This window comes from Musa acuminata, chromosome BXJ1-7 (assembly GCF_036884655.1).
Source record: "Musa acuminata AAA Group cultivar baxijiao chromosome BXJ1-7, Cavendish_Baxijiao_AAA, whole genome shotgun sequence".
NCBI classification, from domain to species: domain Eukaryota; kingdom Viridiplantae; phylum Streptophyta; class Magnoliopsida; order Zingiberales; family Musaceae; genus Musa; species Musa acuminata.
Genome location: NC_088333.1, coordinates 11,843,754 through 11,860,704, shown reverse-complemented (window position 1 = coordinate 11,860,704; position 16,951 = coordinate 11,843,754). Strand labels below are relative to the sequence as shown.

The 16,951-nt window shown below is 40.0% G+C and overlaps 2 protein-coding genes and 1 non-coding gene across 7 annotated transcripts; 1 reads left to right on the top strand and 2 right to left on the bottom strand.

Annotated features, from left to right (window-relative positions):
- Positions 1-648: 648 nt before the first annotated feature.
- On the bottom strand, positions 649-6,212 carry LOC135678854 (UDP-glucuronic acid decarboxylase 5). 4 transcript variants are annotated; one of them, XM_065192069.1, is made up of 13 exons: positions 6,182-6,212; positions 5,764-5,881; positions 5,302-5,388; positions 4,585-4,672; positions 3,067-3,158; positions 2,857-2,921; positions 2,662-2,750; positions 1,946-2,023; positions 1,758-1,851; positions 1,553-1,619; positions 1,400-1,463; positions 1,202-1,242; positions 649-933 (listed from the first exon to the last, which is right to left on the bottom strand). In XM_065192069.1, exons 2-13 carry the CDS (start codon positions 5,851-5,853, stop codon positions 742-744), a joined length of 1,047 nt encoding a protein of 348 aa, XP_065048141.1. In that variant the 5' UTR covers positions 5,854-5,881; positions 6,182-6,212; the 3' UTR covers positions 649-741. The 4 variants fall into 4 exon arrangements, with proteins under 4 accessions (XP_065048141.1, XP_065048139.1, XP_065048142.1 ...); XM_065192067.1 differs by having other exon boundaries at positions 6,089-6,186; XM_065192070.1 differs by lacking the exon at positions 6,182-6,212 and adding an exon at positions 6,055-6,141.
- A 683-nt stretch (positions 6,213-6,895) lies between these two features.
- On the top strand, positions 6,896-6,968 carry TRNAR-CCG (transfer RNA arginine (anticodon CCG)). Its single transcript has one exon. It is a non-coding gene; the product is annotated as a tRNA-Arg (tRNA).
- A 537-nt stretch (positions 6,969-7,505) lies between these two features.
- On the bottom strand, positions 7,506-15,702 carry LOC135678852 (uncharacterized). Of its 2 annotated transcripts, none has more exons than XM_065192065.1 (6): positions 15,578-15,702; positions 14,949-15,159; positions 9,509-9,845; positions 8,150-9,070; positions 7,933-8,077; positions 7,506-7,698 (listed from the first exon to the last, which is right to left on the bottom strand). In XM_065192065.1, exons 1-5 carry the CDS (start codon positions 15,664-15,666, stop codon positions 7,956-7,958), a joined length of 1,680 nt encoding a protein of 559 aa, XP_065048137.1. In that variant the 5' UTR covers positions 15,667-15,702; the 3' UTR covers positions 7,506-7,698; positions 7,933-7,955. The 2 variants fall into 2 exon arrangements, with proteins under 2 accessions (XP_065048137.1, XP_065048138.1); XM_065192066.1 differs by having other exon boundaries at positions 7,933-8,062.
- Between the last annotated feature and the right edge of the window lie 1,249 nt (positions 15,703-16,951).

Here is a 16,951-nt window from a genome sequence, read left to right as displayed (position 1 = left end):
ACTGGGATCGAATCTCATCTTTATCGTTTTTCCTTTTGCTCGATCTATTAATTATTTCTAAACTTAAGGTCTTAGGATTGAATCCCATCTTCGCTTCAACATTTACTTCTCGATCTACAAAAGTATTTCTAACATCAAGATTGGTTCCATACCCTTATTTACTTGCATCATCTTTTGACGCTTGCTTTACTAATCCTTCCATGCAAAGTGTTCATCGACAATTTTGTGAAAGTTTGAATCATCCATTTATGCAGAACTTGAAGTTTGAATCATCATTCATTTATGCAGAACTTGAAGTTTGAATCATCATTCATTTATGGAGAACTTGATGCAATTGATATCAGATCGACCGAACCTATTATTATAAGTTTGTGCGCATGACATGCTACAACCATCAATTTACCATGGATATAAGATCTGGATTATATTTGCATTTAATGTTGCCGAGAAAAAGAGTCCTGAAATCATATCACATTGGGTTTACCTAATGCTGAAAACTCTGTTTTAGCTCATACCCATGACTCAAATGCATGGCAAGTGCTACATAGAGTTAGTAATGCCTGCATGTTTTCTTCCTTTATAGCAATGACACAGTCAACCAGAAGACAAACCAGAACAAAGACACAGGCAATGAAGTAGACCTGCACCTGAGTCCAAAATATTTATAGGACATATATAAGTTGTTGCATTATTTATTCATAGGCATTACAAACTGTCTTATTCGGATAAATATGCAAATAACTAATCGATGTGCTGCTTCTGCACACCCAACCGCTGCCGGAAGTCTTCCTCCATGAAAGGTAAGCCTTCACGTAGAGTAATCTTTGGCTCCCATCCAAGTAGTTCCTTTGCCTTTGTGATGTCTGGCTTCCTCTGGCGCGGATCATCGGGTGTATTCTCCACATTCTTTAGAGGCACTGCTGGGTTGATCAACTGAAACATCAAACGGATATCAGTGTTATATCATCATCATTGCACTAATTTATCAAATGAGATTTTAAACTCTATGCGAAGATGTAAAAATTTATCCAATGAGTATTCAAACTAAATCAATCATGTAAAGAATTTAATGATAAACCTTTGGTAAGTGAATTTGACACATTACTATTAGACTTTCGAAGATATTTCAAAATGAGCATTGTCTATGGCATTCGGCAAGACGAAATCGTTGGAGATGACTTCTCAAGGAGTGAAACTTTACCTCTTTTACGGTTTCAGCAAGTTCCATCATCGTAAATTCACCTACAGCATGCAACTTTGGCATTAGAGAAAGTAGAAGCATAACATTCCGACGTCCTCATCTACCAAACATCACATAGCCATGCCAGAACACCTTCAACTCAGAACACAATACTACAATGAGCAACATAAAGGCTCAAATAGCAAATCTAAGGATTACCTGGATTCCCAATGTTGATAGGCCCGGTGTTGTCTCCTTCCATTAGTCGAATAAGACCATCAACCTTCAATGTTTAAAGAAGCTATATGATCAAACAACCAGTCGCAATTCTATAACATTACAAGCATAATTCTAAGTAGAGCATATATCCACCATGTCAGAAACATAACAGAAGCTTCGAGTTTGTGTTCCCGGTGCTTGAACTGTTAGTGGCTCACCTCTGTAGAGCGAAGAAAGCATAGAAAAGAGACTTAAGTGATCAAAGATCAAGGACAACAACTAAAAATGTGATGATGACAAATTAATAGAAAAGGATCCGTGGTGACATATATAAGTAGCAAAATTGCTACAGTATTACCGAATTGCCTGAGCGATGAAGTTACTGACTACACGGCCATCATCAATATTCATGCGTGGTCCGTATGTATTGAAAATTCTTGCAATTCGTATTTCTGATAAGAGAATACATCAAAAACATTAACATAAATACAATTCTACTTAGCCAACTTAATAAACCACAGGAAGAAAAGTTAACAACCGACACACCTAGGCCGTGCTGCCTGTGATAATCAAACATCAACGTCTCTGCGACACGCTTTCCTTCATCGTAACAACTCCTTACTCCTAAAAATTAAAGCTAACAGTCATAAATTGATTAGAAGCATAATTTCAAAGCTGGGTTCTCCAGTCTTCAAATCTATATTTGCATTCATGTATTTTACAGCCAGTGCGTGAGTATCTTATGAGGAAAAAAGAAGTTAAATCCTATTAGAAAGAGGCAAATACTACAGGTTAATCTGTTGAAATAATCAACACTACATAAATATTTACTCATGCCTTTGATTCCGTATCTGTTGTCATGGCAAATAAGATATCAACAAAGGAACACAACACCAATGGCAAGATAGATTAGCTGAAGAAAATATCTTCCTTTGCCACCTATGATGGACCTAAATTAGAGAAAGGAAGTCCAAGTTCATCCCTGCTAATTGTACTCATTCTTGCACTTGTACACCTTAAAGTTAATTAAAATCCAGATTTACCAAATGAGAGCAAATTAAGTTACAAGAGTAATTATGAATCATATGCTAATTTGAGGAACTTGAAGATATTCCATCTAAGAAAATATGATACATTGGATAACTGTAGGAGACAAGTTATAATGAAGAATTATTACCAGAAACATCAAAAAGAGGGTATCCTTTTTTTCCACAAAAAAAGAAGAAAATTCTGATTTGAATACATATATGAATATGTCACACCTATTGGGTTAACATTGCCCCAGTACTCTTCCTTCTGAGGATGCTCAAGAGGATCACCATAAACCTCTGAAGTTGAAGTCAGTAAGATCCTGTAGGAAAAAACATACATGGAATAGTAGATTTGTTATTGCAGATAAAAAGCATGAAATGTGAAAAAAAAAAAAAAAAAAAAGGGGCCACCGGAGCATAGCTTACCTTGCCCCGACCCTCTTTGCAAGCCCCAACATGTTTAAGGTGCCAATGACATTTGTTTTTATTGTCTGGTAAACATCAAATTATGATGTTATCACGTTGAAGATAGCTATGCACAATGTATGAACAAACAAGCTATCAAGCATCCTCTGAAAAGGCTATTTTGTTGTCCCCCGAAAATGATATTCCAAATTTTAAATAACAAAGACACACCTTAACAGGATTGTACTTGTAGAAAATTGGAGAAGCAGGGCAAGCAAGATGGTAAATCTGATCGACTTCCACCAACAATGTCTCGGTAACATCTAAAGTAGTGAGAACACTTAGAAGCAACCAATGAACATCATGGATGACACACAAAGATATATATCAAACACATTATAAGATCTTATTACTGTTGATGACAACCATGCACTGAACTAGAAAGATATAAAGGGAACATGAGAAACAGATGGGTGATAAGCTTCCAATACTGCAAGAAATTTCATTTATTAATCCATCTTCTACTTTTTGTGAATATTAGGACATATGAATCTGATATGAGACAAACCTATGATACTTTTCAACATCAGTAAGATGTTAGATTTAAAAATAATCTCCCCAGCTAGCCTTGACCACGGCTCCAGTGTTCTGATTAGAACCGTCGATTTTGACCAATAAAAAAAATTGGATTACCCCACCAAGATTCGAATCCAAATCCTTAAGCTTAAAATGCTAACCACTACACCATGGAACCTATTTACGTTTTATTCTTACTTCTTTCATTTATAGTCAGTTCAAAATCAAACCAAAACCACCGATTCCGATTCCGAATATGGTTCCAGTTCCAATTTCTAGAACCTAGAACTGAATTATATGGCCTCAGTTCTTGTTTGGTTCAAAACCATCGAACTATCAACCCGATTTGATTTTGGACCGATTCGGTTCAAGTCCAACTCAAACTGGGGTTAGGCTTATCCCTACCAAGAGATGCTTCCATTATTAGGTCTACCAAATTTCTTGTATCATTAGAGATAATAAGCAATTTTCTATCAGAATTTGTGGGTGGTATAAGAACGGGGCTTGGTACAATAGTAATGTTGCTCCTTTGCGACAGACTACGTTTCGAGTCATGGAACTCATGGAACAACATGTTAAAGCCACGTACAATGATCCTGTCCCACATTGGCGGGAGCCCCATCTCTTGCATACACCATTCTTAATATATGAGTAGCCTTATTGATATATTTCAAGTCCATAACAAATTGAGAACCTTAAATACAATGTTCTAGGAACACAAACAAGATAATGTATTCACTAACATATCCAAGCGATATGTAACTATTAGGCCAAAAAATAAAAAGATATGAGAAAAGTTACTAAAGCTTTCCTTTCATTCTATAAAGTCATATATTCACCTCTATCTTGCTATTTGTTATCATATAATTTGTTGTTCAGAGTATAAAGAAAAGAAATAGCATGATGGCTCACAAATGCCTCGTAAGATGACTAGCTCGGAATCATTTTATGCAGATATATCAATTTTTATCACACATCATAATCCTACTGCGATTTAGTATTCTGAATATCAAAGATGTATCATCCTTAAGTGCTCTGTATCTTATAGCATGAAGCATACTTGAGATATTCATGAGCAGTTTAAGATTTCAATTCAATATAGAAAAAGAAAGTACTTTACCAATGACCAAAGTCTAAACATTGACATTTACTGAATAAGCACAAAAAAGATACCATGTCTAATAAGCTCAAATCTTGGATGCCCAAACCACTTCTTAAGGTTGTCTTTCGATCCAGTGAAATAGTTATCCACAACAATAACCTGAAGATACCAAATATAACGTAACACATAATGCAAATCATGAGGGCGCCCACAAATAATTATTCATATGATCAGCATCGGTTAATTAGCTGAAGAGACATAATATAAGTAGCAGCCTTATACATGAATAATCCTCGCATACATTCCCTTTTTCTTTATTCAAGAAAGTCAATTTGACCAACTTTTTGTTGCTAAAACGAAGTTACAGAAAAAGTAATCTTCCACAACTTGTGAAGGCCGATAATCAGGCATTGCAGATGCCTAGTGCCAAAAGCATTGTAAAGAAATCAAAGAAGTTGATAACATTGTTAAGAACTCTGCAGTTATGTATTATCATTCAGATAGCAATGTATCCCGGACCACATATAATAGCAGAAATTGACGACAGATTCAAGTAGATTACATTCAAAAATTTAACGTAGATCATGCCAAATAGCATATGCTTTCAGAGAAGGCCAAGTGTCACGCTAAATCCCGATCTTAGTCAATAAGAATCATCCAATTTCAGATTCATGAAGGCAACAACAAGTTAAAAAGGTAGCTACATCCAAAATATGAACATAGGAACCTATATTATAGTAAATGATCACATGCTATTAGCATGAATTCTTAACATAACTGATCCATACCTCATTCTTCTCGTTTTCCATCAACTTGTCAACAAGATGAGATCCAATGAAACCAGCCCCTCCAGTAACCAAAATTCTCAAATTGGACTGCAGCAGGAGCATCGTAACAAAACAATATCTATCAGTTAAGTTTCTAAAATAGAGACCAAATGAGAAGCGACTCCAAAGCTCATTACTAGATCCAAGTAATGCGCAATAATGAATTGGAGGAAATGGCCACTCTTCGACCAAATCTCAATTGAAATCACTAGATCTAAGCAATGCGGGAAAAATTCCTGTCTATAAAATGAACTAAAAGAAATGCCAACTCTCCTACCAAACGTCGACTGATGTTATTATTAGTTCCGAGTGATGTCCAATATATCCTTTACACATAATAACGAACAAAAATAAATGATCATAAACATGAAAGAATAGATTATTGATCCCCGTAAAATATTTTAAAAAAAAGAGAAAAATTACCTGAAAAAATTTGGAAAACCGGAGCGGTGAAGGAATGGGAGGTGGCCTCGTGATGGTGTGCTGATCGCCATTAGCGAGCTCCTTTGCCATTGCTCGGACCTCGCCTCAAACAACTGATCTGCAACAACGGTTTAAGAGCGCCAACCACATCAGATCTCACCAAAAGCATCAACAAAAGAGGCGAAAAGATGACGAATGCCGAACCAAACGAATAAACAAAAACAACTGAAAATTGCAGCAAAGAAGCGCCTAGAAACTAAGCGGTGAGAGAAACAGTCGGATCAGAGAGGCCTATATAAAAAGATGAAGCGGAATCGAAGATCACCAAACCACGGGTGATGCAATCAATGCACGGAATTCGGAGGAAAAGAAACGACACTAGCGATTTAAAAGCAAAAAGGGCGGACGGAAGCCCCACCAGATCGGGATCTGAAATCACCGTTTCAGCCACTAGAAGATTCGAGCTTTTGTTCCCGAGGGATTCGGTAGGCTTACCGCGGCTGAGCTGGTGCCAGATGGGATCGTTTGGCCAACGAGGCACCGACCTGCGAAGCTGCTCGTCTCGCCTGTCACGGTCGAGCGACCCACCGTGGAAGGACGTCTCCTCATTGGCCGAGATATGCGGGTGCCACATAATGATAAAGCTTGTTTAGATGGGAATCAACCGAGTGCCCCTAATGATACAGCTTGCAGTAACGGGACCCACATGTGGGCCCAGGATCTCTTCCCCGCCATGCCGCGTGTAACCGGCATTGCGAACCCTCCTAATGCCCGTCGCCGACCCTAATCGGCCGCGCTTCGCTTCAGCGGTGCGAAACCGGAGGGTTGATGCCGTTCTTGTCTTCTCTCCATCACTCTCCCTTCATTAGAGGCCAATTTAAGATCGATCGAGATTTTGATCGGGCTATCTATCTGGTTGGTTGATCAAAGGCGAAACGATCGACCTTAATCCGATGCAATGCTACTGGTTGGAAGAAGTCGAATTTACTTGTTCTGTACTCACAATGATTCGAAAGCGTTCTGTTTCTACTTGCTGAAAGCTTCCCATCTGATGCATGACAGCCAGTGTGGTGTGAGATGTCGAGAATAGACACTGTTGAAGAGAGATTTCAGATCGAACCTTCAAGATACGGGTCGCATAGCGGAGTGGATATCGCGTTAGACTCCGGATCTAAAGGTCGTGGGTTCGAATCCCACTGCGATCGTCAGCGTCTCTTAGCCCTTTTTATTGTGCGGATTTGACCATGGTCACAGCTGTGTATTGAGCCAGTAAATCAGCTATAAATCCATCACAGATATTTTTCAGATGTATACTACATACATAAAGTGAATGAAGTTGTAATTAGCATATACTTATTTTGTGTACCACTAAAGTTGAGTCACAATGATCAAATAGATTTATAATAATCTGAACAGTATAATATACAATTATTAACATGAAGATTAAGCATATTACCACTTTGATCTAGTATTGAACACGATGCAGATAAACTATCCAACATATCAATCAATAATTTGGATCATAAAGGAAAGTTTAAATTAATGGATCAGTTATCTCACCAAATTAAATCGCAACAATTTATATTAGACATGGAGTGCAGAAATTTTACTACCATAACTTCTTACAGTTATGGTGTGTGCAAATAAAAGGAGAGTTCTTACGTGTTGTCTGTCTAGTGGCAAGTCTCATGAAGGCTGTGTCTTCCGTCTTCCGATTGGATCTAAATGCACAATGCAAAATATGGAAGAATCAAACTTTGATATCAAGAACATGTATAACCAGTTGAGAAGGGATCTAAAACATGGACCGCATTAAACATAATATTAGTTAATTTCCGGTGAAGGTATCAAAGATACAAGTAATTCCTTCATCCACATGTTAGAGCTGCAGTTGTGGGGTTTCAAACTTTTGTTTGAGTCTTACATATCGACCATCTGCAAAATAGCAACAAAAAGCACATATTAGCAAAAACAACTACTTCAAGAAATCACTAGTTTAATACCCAAATAATTTTTTCTCTTAACTTTCTCAAGCCAAATATATCTGATCATCGGAAAAACTCTTATAGATTATGAACGTCTATGGTTGACTATATCAGGTATCATTTCTACATAAAACATAAATAATTAAACGAAACCCCAATAATAGAATTATTTGTTCAAACTCACCAATGAGTTCTTCAGCAGGCTGCTTAACTCTGCGAGCGAGATCCAGGAAGGAGTCTAAGCCGTCGTGAAAATCTCAGGATAGGCTTCTTTGAAGATTCTCTCTTTTTCTTAGGTTGAGATATTTCTCCACCTATAAAAACCACAGCTGTAAAAAATTTAATACCTTAAATTGTGAAATGTGACTGTAAAATTGTCCACAGCTTACACATTTATTTACCTTGATCTACTTCAATAAATTCGACACTTGATCTTCTGGGTCTTTTCTTCCTTTCTTGTGTCCTATCAATAATTGTTTCCATAGATGTGAAGACCAATTCCCTCTTGCTGCTTTCATCATCCTCGGATGCATCAAGATCTACTATCTCTATTATCTCGTTTCTCTCTCCAGAATCCTGGTATTGGTTTATGATTTTTGTCAATATTTGTGGGCCAGAACATGATAATTTTGTGCTTACTAGACTGGGGAACTTCTCATTTGAAGACTCTTTCTCAGTTGATTCAAATATTCGTCTCTTTACACCTGAACGAGTTAATCGTGTCGAAACTCCGCCACCATTCAACTTCCCTTTTATTGCTAACTTTGTTGGATGGTCCTTGGTAGCAGAGGAAACTAGGCACCCAATTTCTGATTCATTAGATTCTCTGCCTGATTTTTTGTTCAAAGTGACTGAGTATGGAGATTCATCAGGAAAAAACTTAACAACATCCCCTCTACTGATAGCGATTGAGCTATTCAACTTCAAGTCTTTGATTAGTCTTTGTTTGGTCACTTCTTGGACAATATTTGGAAGTTCAATAACATCATCCATGGTGCAGGCAATGGATTGGATAGCAGTAGCTTCTACCTCCAGATACAGATGATCGTCTTGCTTCTTTTCAACATTTAAGGGTAGGTCTGATAGGCAATCTTGTAACCTAAAGATGGAAGATTCTTGCTTATCTGCTAGCTGTCCATGCACTAAGGAAGCAAGTGCTGCTTGAGCAGCAAGAGGATTGAGTAGAGGAGCATTATCGCAATGCTTCACAAGTTCTGCATTGACTTTGGTCTGGCTCCTGGTGATTCTTCTAGAGTTACCTTGATTTATGAGTGAAACTGTATCTGACGTAATAGTGCTCCTTCTTCGTCTCACAGAATTAGCTGCAAACAGAAAATTGTTTTCAGCAGTATAACATTGATCTAGAAGTAACTGGTGAGAACACCTCTGAAAATCTTGTCCATATGAATTCTATGTAAAAAATGAAGATATTTTCTTCTGTAATTGAAAAGTACATGTGCATTGCATTATGTTAACATGAGATGCATCACAACTTAGTGCATTTATAAGAACTCCATGTCACTAATACTAAATTAGCACAAGATCCGTAACACACCATACAAGTTAATCATTAGGAATTATTGAGTCAGCAATATTTTAGATCAATGGTTCCAACTATGAAACCCTATTTGCTTTATTTTAACACCTGCTTCTTGAGTGCTTGCTCAATGACTAATATAAATTTCTTTGCCTGTCAACAAAACCATCAGGTAATAACAATATGTTTGAGTAGCAAAATAATGGGACAAAGAGAGCAATACCTTGTTTACATTTCGACAGTACATCTTTTGAGGGCTCAGATCCATCAGCCAATTTGCTAATCATCTCTACTTGCTTTTCCAGATCTTGAGGGAGGTTAGCCTCACAGGTAGCTTCCTCTAAAGAATTAAGGAATGGAAGAACTTTCACATCAGGTATAGGTTTCAAAGCAGCCAAGAATGCAGCTACTACTGGGTGGCTATCAATTTTTTTATCTGAAAGCTTCATAATTGACTTAGATGGAACATTTATTGTTATCCCCTTCAGCTTAGGTACAAGCCATTTGACCACAAAAGTGCATCTGCAGTGCAACCTGCGTGAGTGTCTCACCCTGTATGCCTTCAAATTTAACGGTTGAGAATGTCAGAACAGATTAACTGAAGAACCATTTATAAAGGGAAAATTGACAAGAAGAAAAAAAGAAACTACAGTAAGAAGCTTTCACTGCACTCCAATGCAACCAAGAGAGCATACTTCTACATACAAAATTTTGAAGTTCAGTTTGCTGAATGCATTTGTTCATGAAAAGATAAGAAGATTATGAAACTTTTAAGGAGATGTTAGACTGTTAAGATCCCTTTTATTTTCTGAACTTTGAATAATGTTTTACTGAGTTTGTCTAGTCCAGTAAGAATCAAATAGAGACTTATTTAAGATTTATTTATTTATTAGGAGTCCAAGTCCTGATGGACTCAGGGGTGGAACTATGTAAATATAGATGTATCTGTTTCTTTTCATCATTTATGAAATATTATTCTAGCTTTTAGCAAACCCTAGGAGGTCGATCCCCTTGAAGTGATCATCCCTTTTCTTTCTCTTCTTCTATGATAAAACTCTAGGGTCTTATCATCTAGTATCAAAGCAACGATCCTCGACGTTCCGCTGTAATTTCTCACATCATTTCGTCGTCGTAGCCATCATCATCTTAAAAAGAAAATAATAGCCGGGAGTCGCGTCCCATCCCGCTCGAGCGAGAAAGGGTCACCGCCTCTGTTTCCCAGCCGCGGTCCTTCTCCGCATCTCTACAGCAGCCGCGACCACCACCTATCTCCTCAGCTACTATCGAGCGATCAGTGCGAAGGAGGAGACTATTTCTCCCGCCAAAGATGCCATCGCCAATAGTGCCCTGCGTCGCCCATGACGCTCGCTGCCTCCCCTTAAGTCGCAGTAGCCGCAACCGCAATCACAATCGCTCACAGCGACGCTATTGCCTCCAGTCGCGCACGTAGCAACCGCGCACGATCGGCATCTGCAACCCCCTCCGTCGCCATCTTACACCCCAACTGCCGCAACTACCTTCTCTCTCCTCAGCTACTGCCGAGCGATTGGTGCGGCTTCCCAACACCACTGCATAGAGGGCTAGGGTTCTCACAAGGACCCTCGGCACTCCCGCAACCTTCTTCTTCTCCGCCAGCCTGCGGACCACCAACTTCGGCCAACCCCAATCGCGCCGCACGCAAAGAACCTCAACCTGACCCTCGTATTAGGTAGGTACGACCCCACCGAGGAGTCCCAAAACCTCTCCTCCCCAACCTCCGTAGCTTCTTCACCTGTTCCACGGCCGCAAACAAGACCAGTGACCTAGAGGAGCAGAGACAGGGAGTCTCACTATTGCCACCGCCGCTTCCTAACTGCACCGCTGCCGCTACCTCCCAGTTGCCGAGAAAGGAAGGAGACAAAGAGGCAGACAACCGCTACCTCGGCATCGTTGCTTCCCAATCGTTTCCCTGCAATATCATCCTCCGTTTTGGTGTTTTCCTCGGAGATAATTTCGCAGCGGCACTCCATGCCTTCACCGCTACCATAGGCCAACATCACCACAGCCGCACAAATAGGTAGAGTTGATGCCCTTGACCAGACACCAGAAACAGGAATTGAGAATTACTAATCTGCAGTCTTATACAATGACTACCGATAACTCGATGAAAGTCCAACTAGAAGCTTTAGAAGCCAGAATTGAGAATCGACTACAGGAAACTCTTAATAATTTCAAAAAGAGCCTATTGGAGAGCTTCAGCAAAATTTCAACAAGATGAAAATTCAAGACTAATGTTGAACCGACCTGGAGACACCGGAAAAAGGAACCAAGAACAGGACATAAGCTACCCCCGCATGAAAGTAGAATTTCCAAGATGAGAAGATAGAGATCTAACCAGTTGGATCTCTAGGGCAAAAAAAAAAATTTTGTTTTCACAGAACTCCAAAAGAATCCAAGGTGGAAATAACTTTCATCTAACTAGATGGAGATGCCATTAATATAATTGGTACGAAACCTATAACGTGGTCCTCTCATGGGAGCAATTCAAGAAAGGACTTCTTGTTCACTTTAAACCATCTGAATACGATAATGTTGATGGGCAGCTGGCCAAAATTTATTAGACTTCTAAAGTACTAGAATATCATAACAGATTTGAACGATTGTCAAATCAAGCCAGAGACTGGTCCGAACAACAACTGGTGGGAACATTTATCGAAGGACTTAATCCAGATATCTTGTGTGAAGTCAAAGCTCGCCAACCCCACACTATAACAATCGCAATCTCATTTGCATGTTTGCATGAGGAAAAAAATTAGTAGGGAGAATCGTTGAAACAGAGGTGACAACAAACAAATGATCTGCAGGGCACCTGCCCTATCTATTCCGAGCCAAAACCTTAACACCTGAAGACTAACCCGAGAAGAACTCAAGGAAAGATCAACGACAAGGGCAATTTTTGATGATTGAACCAATTGGGAAGGAACTGAAAGCTAATAATATGGACTCTGATCAATAAGGTATGGATTATGATGAAGATATTGAACCATTAGCCAACTACTCTAACCTGCAAACTATGAAAGTTGGAGGAACTTTGAAACATCAGCCTGTTACAGTTTTGATTGATATTGGTAGCAGTAACAATTTTATTGATAGTAAGATTGATGACCAATTGGCCTATCACATTAAAGGCTATAACAAATTCGAAGTAAAGGTCGTTGATGGATGATAAGGGAGCATTTGATCGGCCGACCATTGGTGCGACCCATAGGCTCACGAGGAATTGTCCGCTTTGGGCGATGGGCGCACCCGCATGGTTTTGCCCTTTCGAAGCATGTGAGTTCTAAAAGGCGCCTCTGAGGGTAAGGGAGACCTGGCGGGCTTATGAGCCCTTGGTTCCCATACTCCTCAACCAATGTGACTAAATGGCCTTATCAATGCTCCCTCCCGTAGGAGAGCCAAGGGCTCATAGCCAAGGTGCACGGCTCGGGAGCGAGTGTGCTCGGCCAAGGTGCAGGCCTTGGGCCCTCCTTCTAGCGCCAATCTGATAAGGGACCATTTGGTCGGCCGACCATTGGTGCAGCCCATAGGCTCGCGAGGAATTGTCCGCTTTGGGCGATGGGCGTACCCGCACGGTTTTGTCCTTTCGGAACATATGAGCTCTAAAAGGCGCCTCTGAGGGTAAGGGAGACCTAGCAGACTTATGAGCATTTGATTCTCATACTCCTCAACCAATGTGGGACTAAATGGCCTTATCAGTGGCACCAGGTCGGTCAGCCAATGAGGGTAAGGGAGACCGAGGTGAAATTGTCGGTCGGCCATTGGTGCAGCTCGTAGGCTCACGAGGAATTGTCCGCTTTGGGCGATGGACGTACCCGCACGGTTTTGCCCTTTCGGAGCATGTGAGCTCTAAAAGGCGCCTCTTCGGAGGGGTTCCTTTCTGACCATTCAACACTAACAAGATCTTCGGAGGGGTCGAAGTCGGGAGCCCCTTCCCGACCTCGACCTGTGTGCAGGGACCGGAGCCCGAGGAACCAGCGGTCAGCCCCAGGGAGCCTCCGACTCAGAAGCCAGAGCTCAAACCCGACCCGCCAGAGGTGGACGATCTTGCGCACCCGAGACCGAACCAAACCGTGCCTGCTCGCCCTACAACGGTGTAAAGGATCACTATCAATGGACGGATTTTAATTTGTGATAACAAGTGTTCGAAGATAAAATTGATTATACAAGGACAAAAGTTGCTTGTGGATTTCTTTTTACTACTCTTGGAAGACTTCGAAGTGGTGCTTAGAATTGAATGGCTATCAACCCTGGGTAATGTTTTTTGAAAATTTTCTAAACTAATCGTGAAGTTTTTTTATTAATGGAAAGCAGGTGATCCTAAAGGAAAGACGTTGAAGTAAGGTCACAATTGCCACTAGCCATCAGATGGAGATGGCTCTTCAGAAGACTGCAATGACTACTACACCGGAGGCTGGCCCATTGCTTACACTATCAAAAAGTGGAGACCCTACTTACTTGATCAATAGGTTGTGATGCGCTGCAGATATCCTATGACTGAAGTGCTGAAAGAGAAGCTCCCAGAATTTGATGTCGCTCAACCTTGCGGACAAGGCTAATTTGAAAGGAGAGGAATTGTTAGGATCCCTTTTATTTTCTGAGCTTTGAATAATGTTTTATTGAGTTTGACTAGTCCAATAAGAGCCGGTTATGAGCTTATTTGAGATTTATTTATTTATTAGGAATCCAAGTCCTGATGGACTCAAGGGTGGAACTCTATAAATATGGATATATCTATTTCATTTCATCATCTATGAAATATTATTCCAGCTTTTGACAAACCCTAGGAGGCCAATCCCCTCGAAATGATCAAGGAGGTCAATCCCCTCGAAGTGATCATCTCTTTTCTTTCTTTCTTCTATGATAAAACCCTAAGGTCTTATCAGAGACTTCTTATCAGAAAGCCAAGAATGCATTTGAACATCTATGTCAACATTCTGATCCATTGTTTAAAGAGAGGTTGGAGACTTCAATGTCAGGATCAGGTATGGAAGTTTCCTGTTCAGTTTCTCCATCTAAGTTTATATTTCTTATATGCATCTGGCAAACATGTACCAGCATAGCAGCCTTTCTAATTCCAACTGACATGAGAGCATGGCATGTATATAATATTCTATATCCATGATGCCCATAAAATGAAAAAAGAGAAAATACTTCAGTTTAACTAGTGCATGATAGTCATGTTTCAATCAAGATCGAAAGTCCTAATTTTACTAATCACAAATTTCTATTAGTCAACATAATATTTATCTAAGACCAGGTTTAAGCAAGGTATACACACTTATCAATTACTAGGTTCCAATAAAAAATATATTTGACCAAAGTGAAAGAAATGCCTGAAACAGTAGCTCTCTTATTTGGTGATATAGCATCTTGCATGCACTTGGATGAAGTTGGAGATGAAGTACTTAAAAGACATTTACATGAGTAAGAAAACTTGCATAAGAGAACCAAATATTAAGACATGCCACAGAGAATAATTCTATCTCAGTTCAAGAGAATAAGGCAACCCTGCAATAAGTAAAGCTAATCCTGTATTTTTCTTATCATCTGACTTATCAACTAAAGATGGATGCCATCAAAACATGAGCTTCATAAAAAGCAATTCTTTCACAAGAAGCAAATACCTTTTCTATAACGGCATCAAAGTAGAAGCACTTAGACTGCACAATGTTCATGACAAGGACTTTTTCTCCTCCCCTAAGATGAGAGCAGTTATCCTGTACAGGGTTGGAGCGAAATCGCAGACGCCCCATCAAGTCTTCTCTGCTTGAGATGATATCTTCCTCATCACAACTTTCAAAGTTCAAACTAATACGAAAGACAGCACTATTTGAACTGCACCAGCAAGCCATGTTTGAACTACAATATTAGTATCTAAATTGTGCACGTATACATACACATACAAGTCAATGAAATTTTCATCTATCTACTGCATTACTTTCTCTTCTTCTAAGCAATTTCATTATATGCCCTGTAGCGCCTCGACAACCTTCTTATGCTTGTCACCGATCCACAACCATAACTATGGCATCGTAGATCGTGAAAATAGCACATGCATTTGAAGAGTACGTTTCTACGAGTAACTACGGAACTAGCAATACACATTCTAACTTAGGGCAAACAAGCGCATAGCACCAAACACTCTTCACAGTGCGTTCGGGTAACCAAATCGGCGGCATGAACAAAACACATTGTTAGAAGAACCATGGGAGGAACAGCGATTCTCGAAATACGGAGAAAGGCTTGGAGAGACCTCAAGGTGATGCGACAGGGATGCCAAGAGTCGTCGTCCCTGCGCTTGGCCTCGAGATCGAAGGCCTCTCCAGAATCCACCGCATCCATCGTAGCTCGGATCACCGAACGAGGGCTCCCTCCGGCTCTTCGTCTCCGATGATAGTGAGCGCTCTCTACGCCTATTCTATTATGCTTCCGAGCCGCGGTCCAGTATTGCGCGGGCTAACATTAGACTGGTGCGTTTTCATTCATTATACGGTCCATATTGACGGATCCAGTGTCATCGTAGTTATCCATGCCGAGGTGCAGGATTATTAAGTTGTAGTCACGGTTTACGGGAATAGCGAGTGTTGGTAATTGAGGGAAGGTGTGACCAAAAAAGGAAGAGCATATAGCGTCGTGCAGAGGCACGAGATGGGATGGCCGTCAGATCTTGATCGAACGTGGTTCATTGCTTACTGTATTCTGATCAAGCGTTGTCACAGCTTTCCATTTGTTGCTCTTAACTTTCTTCGTGATGCCAATAGTACCAAAATCGTGATAGGTTAGTATCGTCCATTTACTTATTTATTTATTTATTATAAAAGATAAATAATGTAGATGAAATTTGAACCAAAATATTACGATCAACTATGAAGGTATTTACCAACTAAGGTAATTTACACTTTCAAAAGACAACAAATATGACTTGAACCACTTAGATTAATGAATAATCTAATTCTATCTAATACGAAATATTTTCATACCAACCGCATAGCAATAATTGGCGGCCACAAGAAGTCGACGTGGAATGATCCAACATGTGTTTGAGTGGGGGAGAGAAGTCAACCTGGCACACGACTAACTCCATGTCATTTGGAATCGTGCGAGTGGACGTTGCATCACAGAGGTCTGGATGAGTTGACTCATGCTATCAAGAACGTATAGGTCGACCCCTCACATGATCATGTCGAACAAGATAACAACGGACATTAATGACCTGCGTACCTTTGGGTCATCTTCATAGGTATAAATGTTGACTCTCTAACCTAGGAAAGAGAATTGAACCTTTTACACCACAAAAGATCATTTATATGAGAGGTCGAGTAAAAAATTATCCCTCCCAACCTCGACCTATCATGTAGGAACGCAATGTAGGCAAGATAACTCAAGTCTTACTTTGGGTCGTTCATAAGAACATGACAAGAGCCTGTCCTCGACTCGACCTTGCCTCCCTGGCATCCTCACCCTAGGGACCCACATGAACGCCTGTACTAACCCTCGAGAAACGACATAAAGGTACATAACAACTAGCAATATGTATCTTAGAAAATCCATTTGATAATTATAATCATCTGATTTTGACTAGGTCAATGGTGAAACAGGTGGATCAATTAATTGGACCATATATTTA

Bases quoted from the DNA above. Each gene is read 5' to 3' on its own strand.
- LOC135678852 (XM_065192065.1), bottom strand. From the start codon at position 15,666: ATGGATGCGGTGGATTCTGGAGAGGCCTTCGATCTCGAGGCCAAGCGC. The intron at 15,160-15,577 runs GTCTCTCCAAGC...TTGCTGGTGCAG, and splicing joins CCCTGTCGCATCACCTTGAG to TTCAAATAGTGCTGTCTTTC. The intron at 8,078-8,149 runs GTAAATAAATGT...AATTTTTTACAG, and splicing joins ATTTATTGAAGTAGATCAAG to CTGTGGTTTTTATAGGTGGA.
- LOC135678854 (XM_065192069.1), bottom strand. From the start codon at position 5,853: ATGGCAAAGGAGCTCGCTAATGGCGATCAGCACACCATCACGAGGCCA. The intron at 5,389-5,763 runs GTAATTTTTCTC...CTCCTGCTGCAG, and splicing joins GGTTTTCCAAATTTTTTCAG to TCCAATTTGAGAATTTTGGT. The intron at 934-1,201 runs GTAAAGTTTCAC...TTGATGTTTCAG, and splicing joins TTGCTGAAACCGTAAAAGAG to TTGATCAACCCAGCAGTGCC.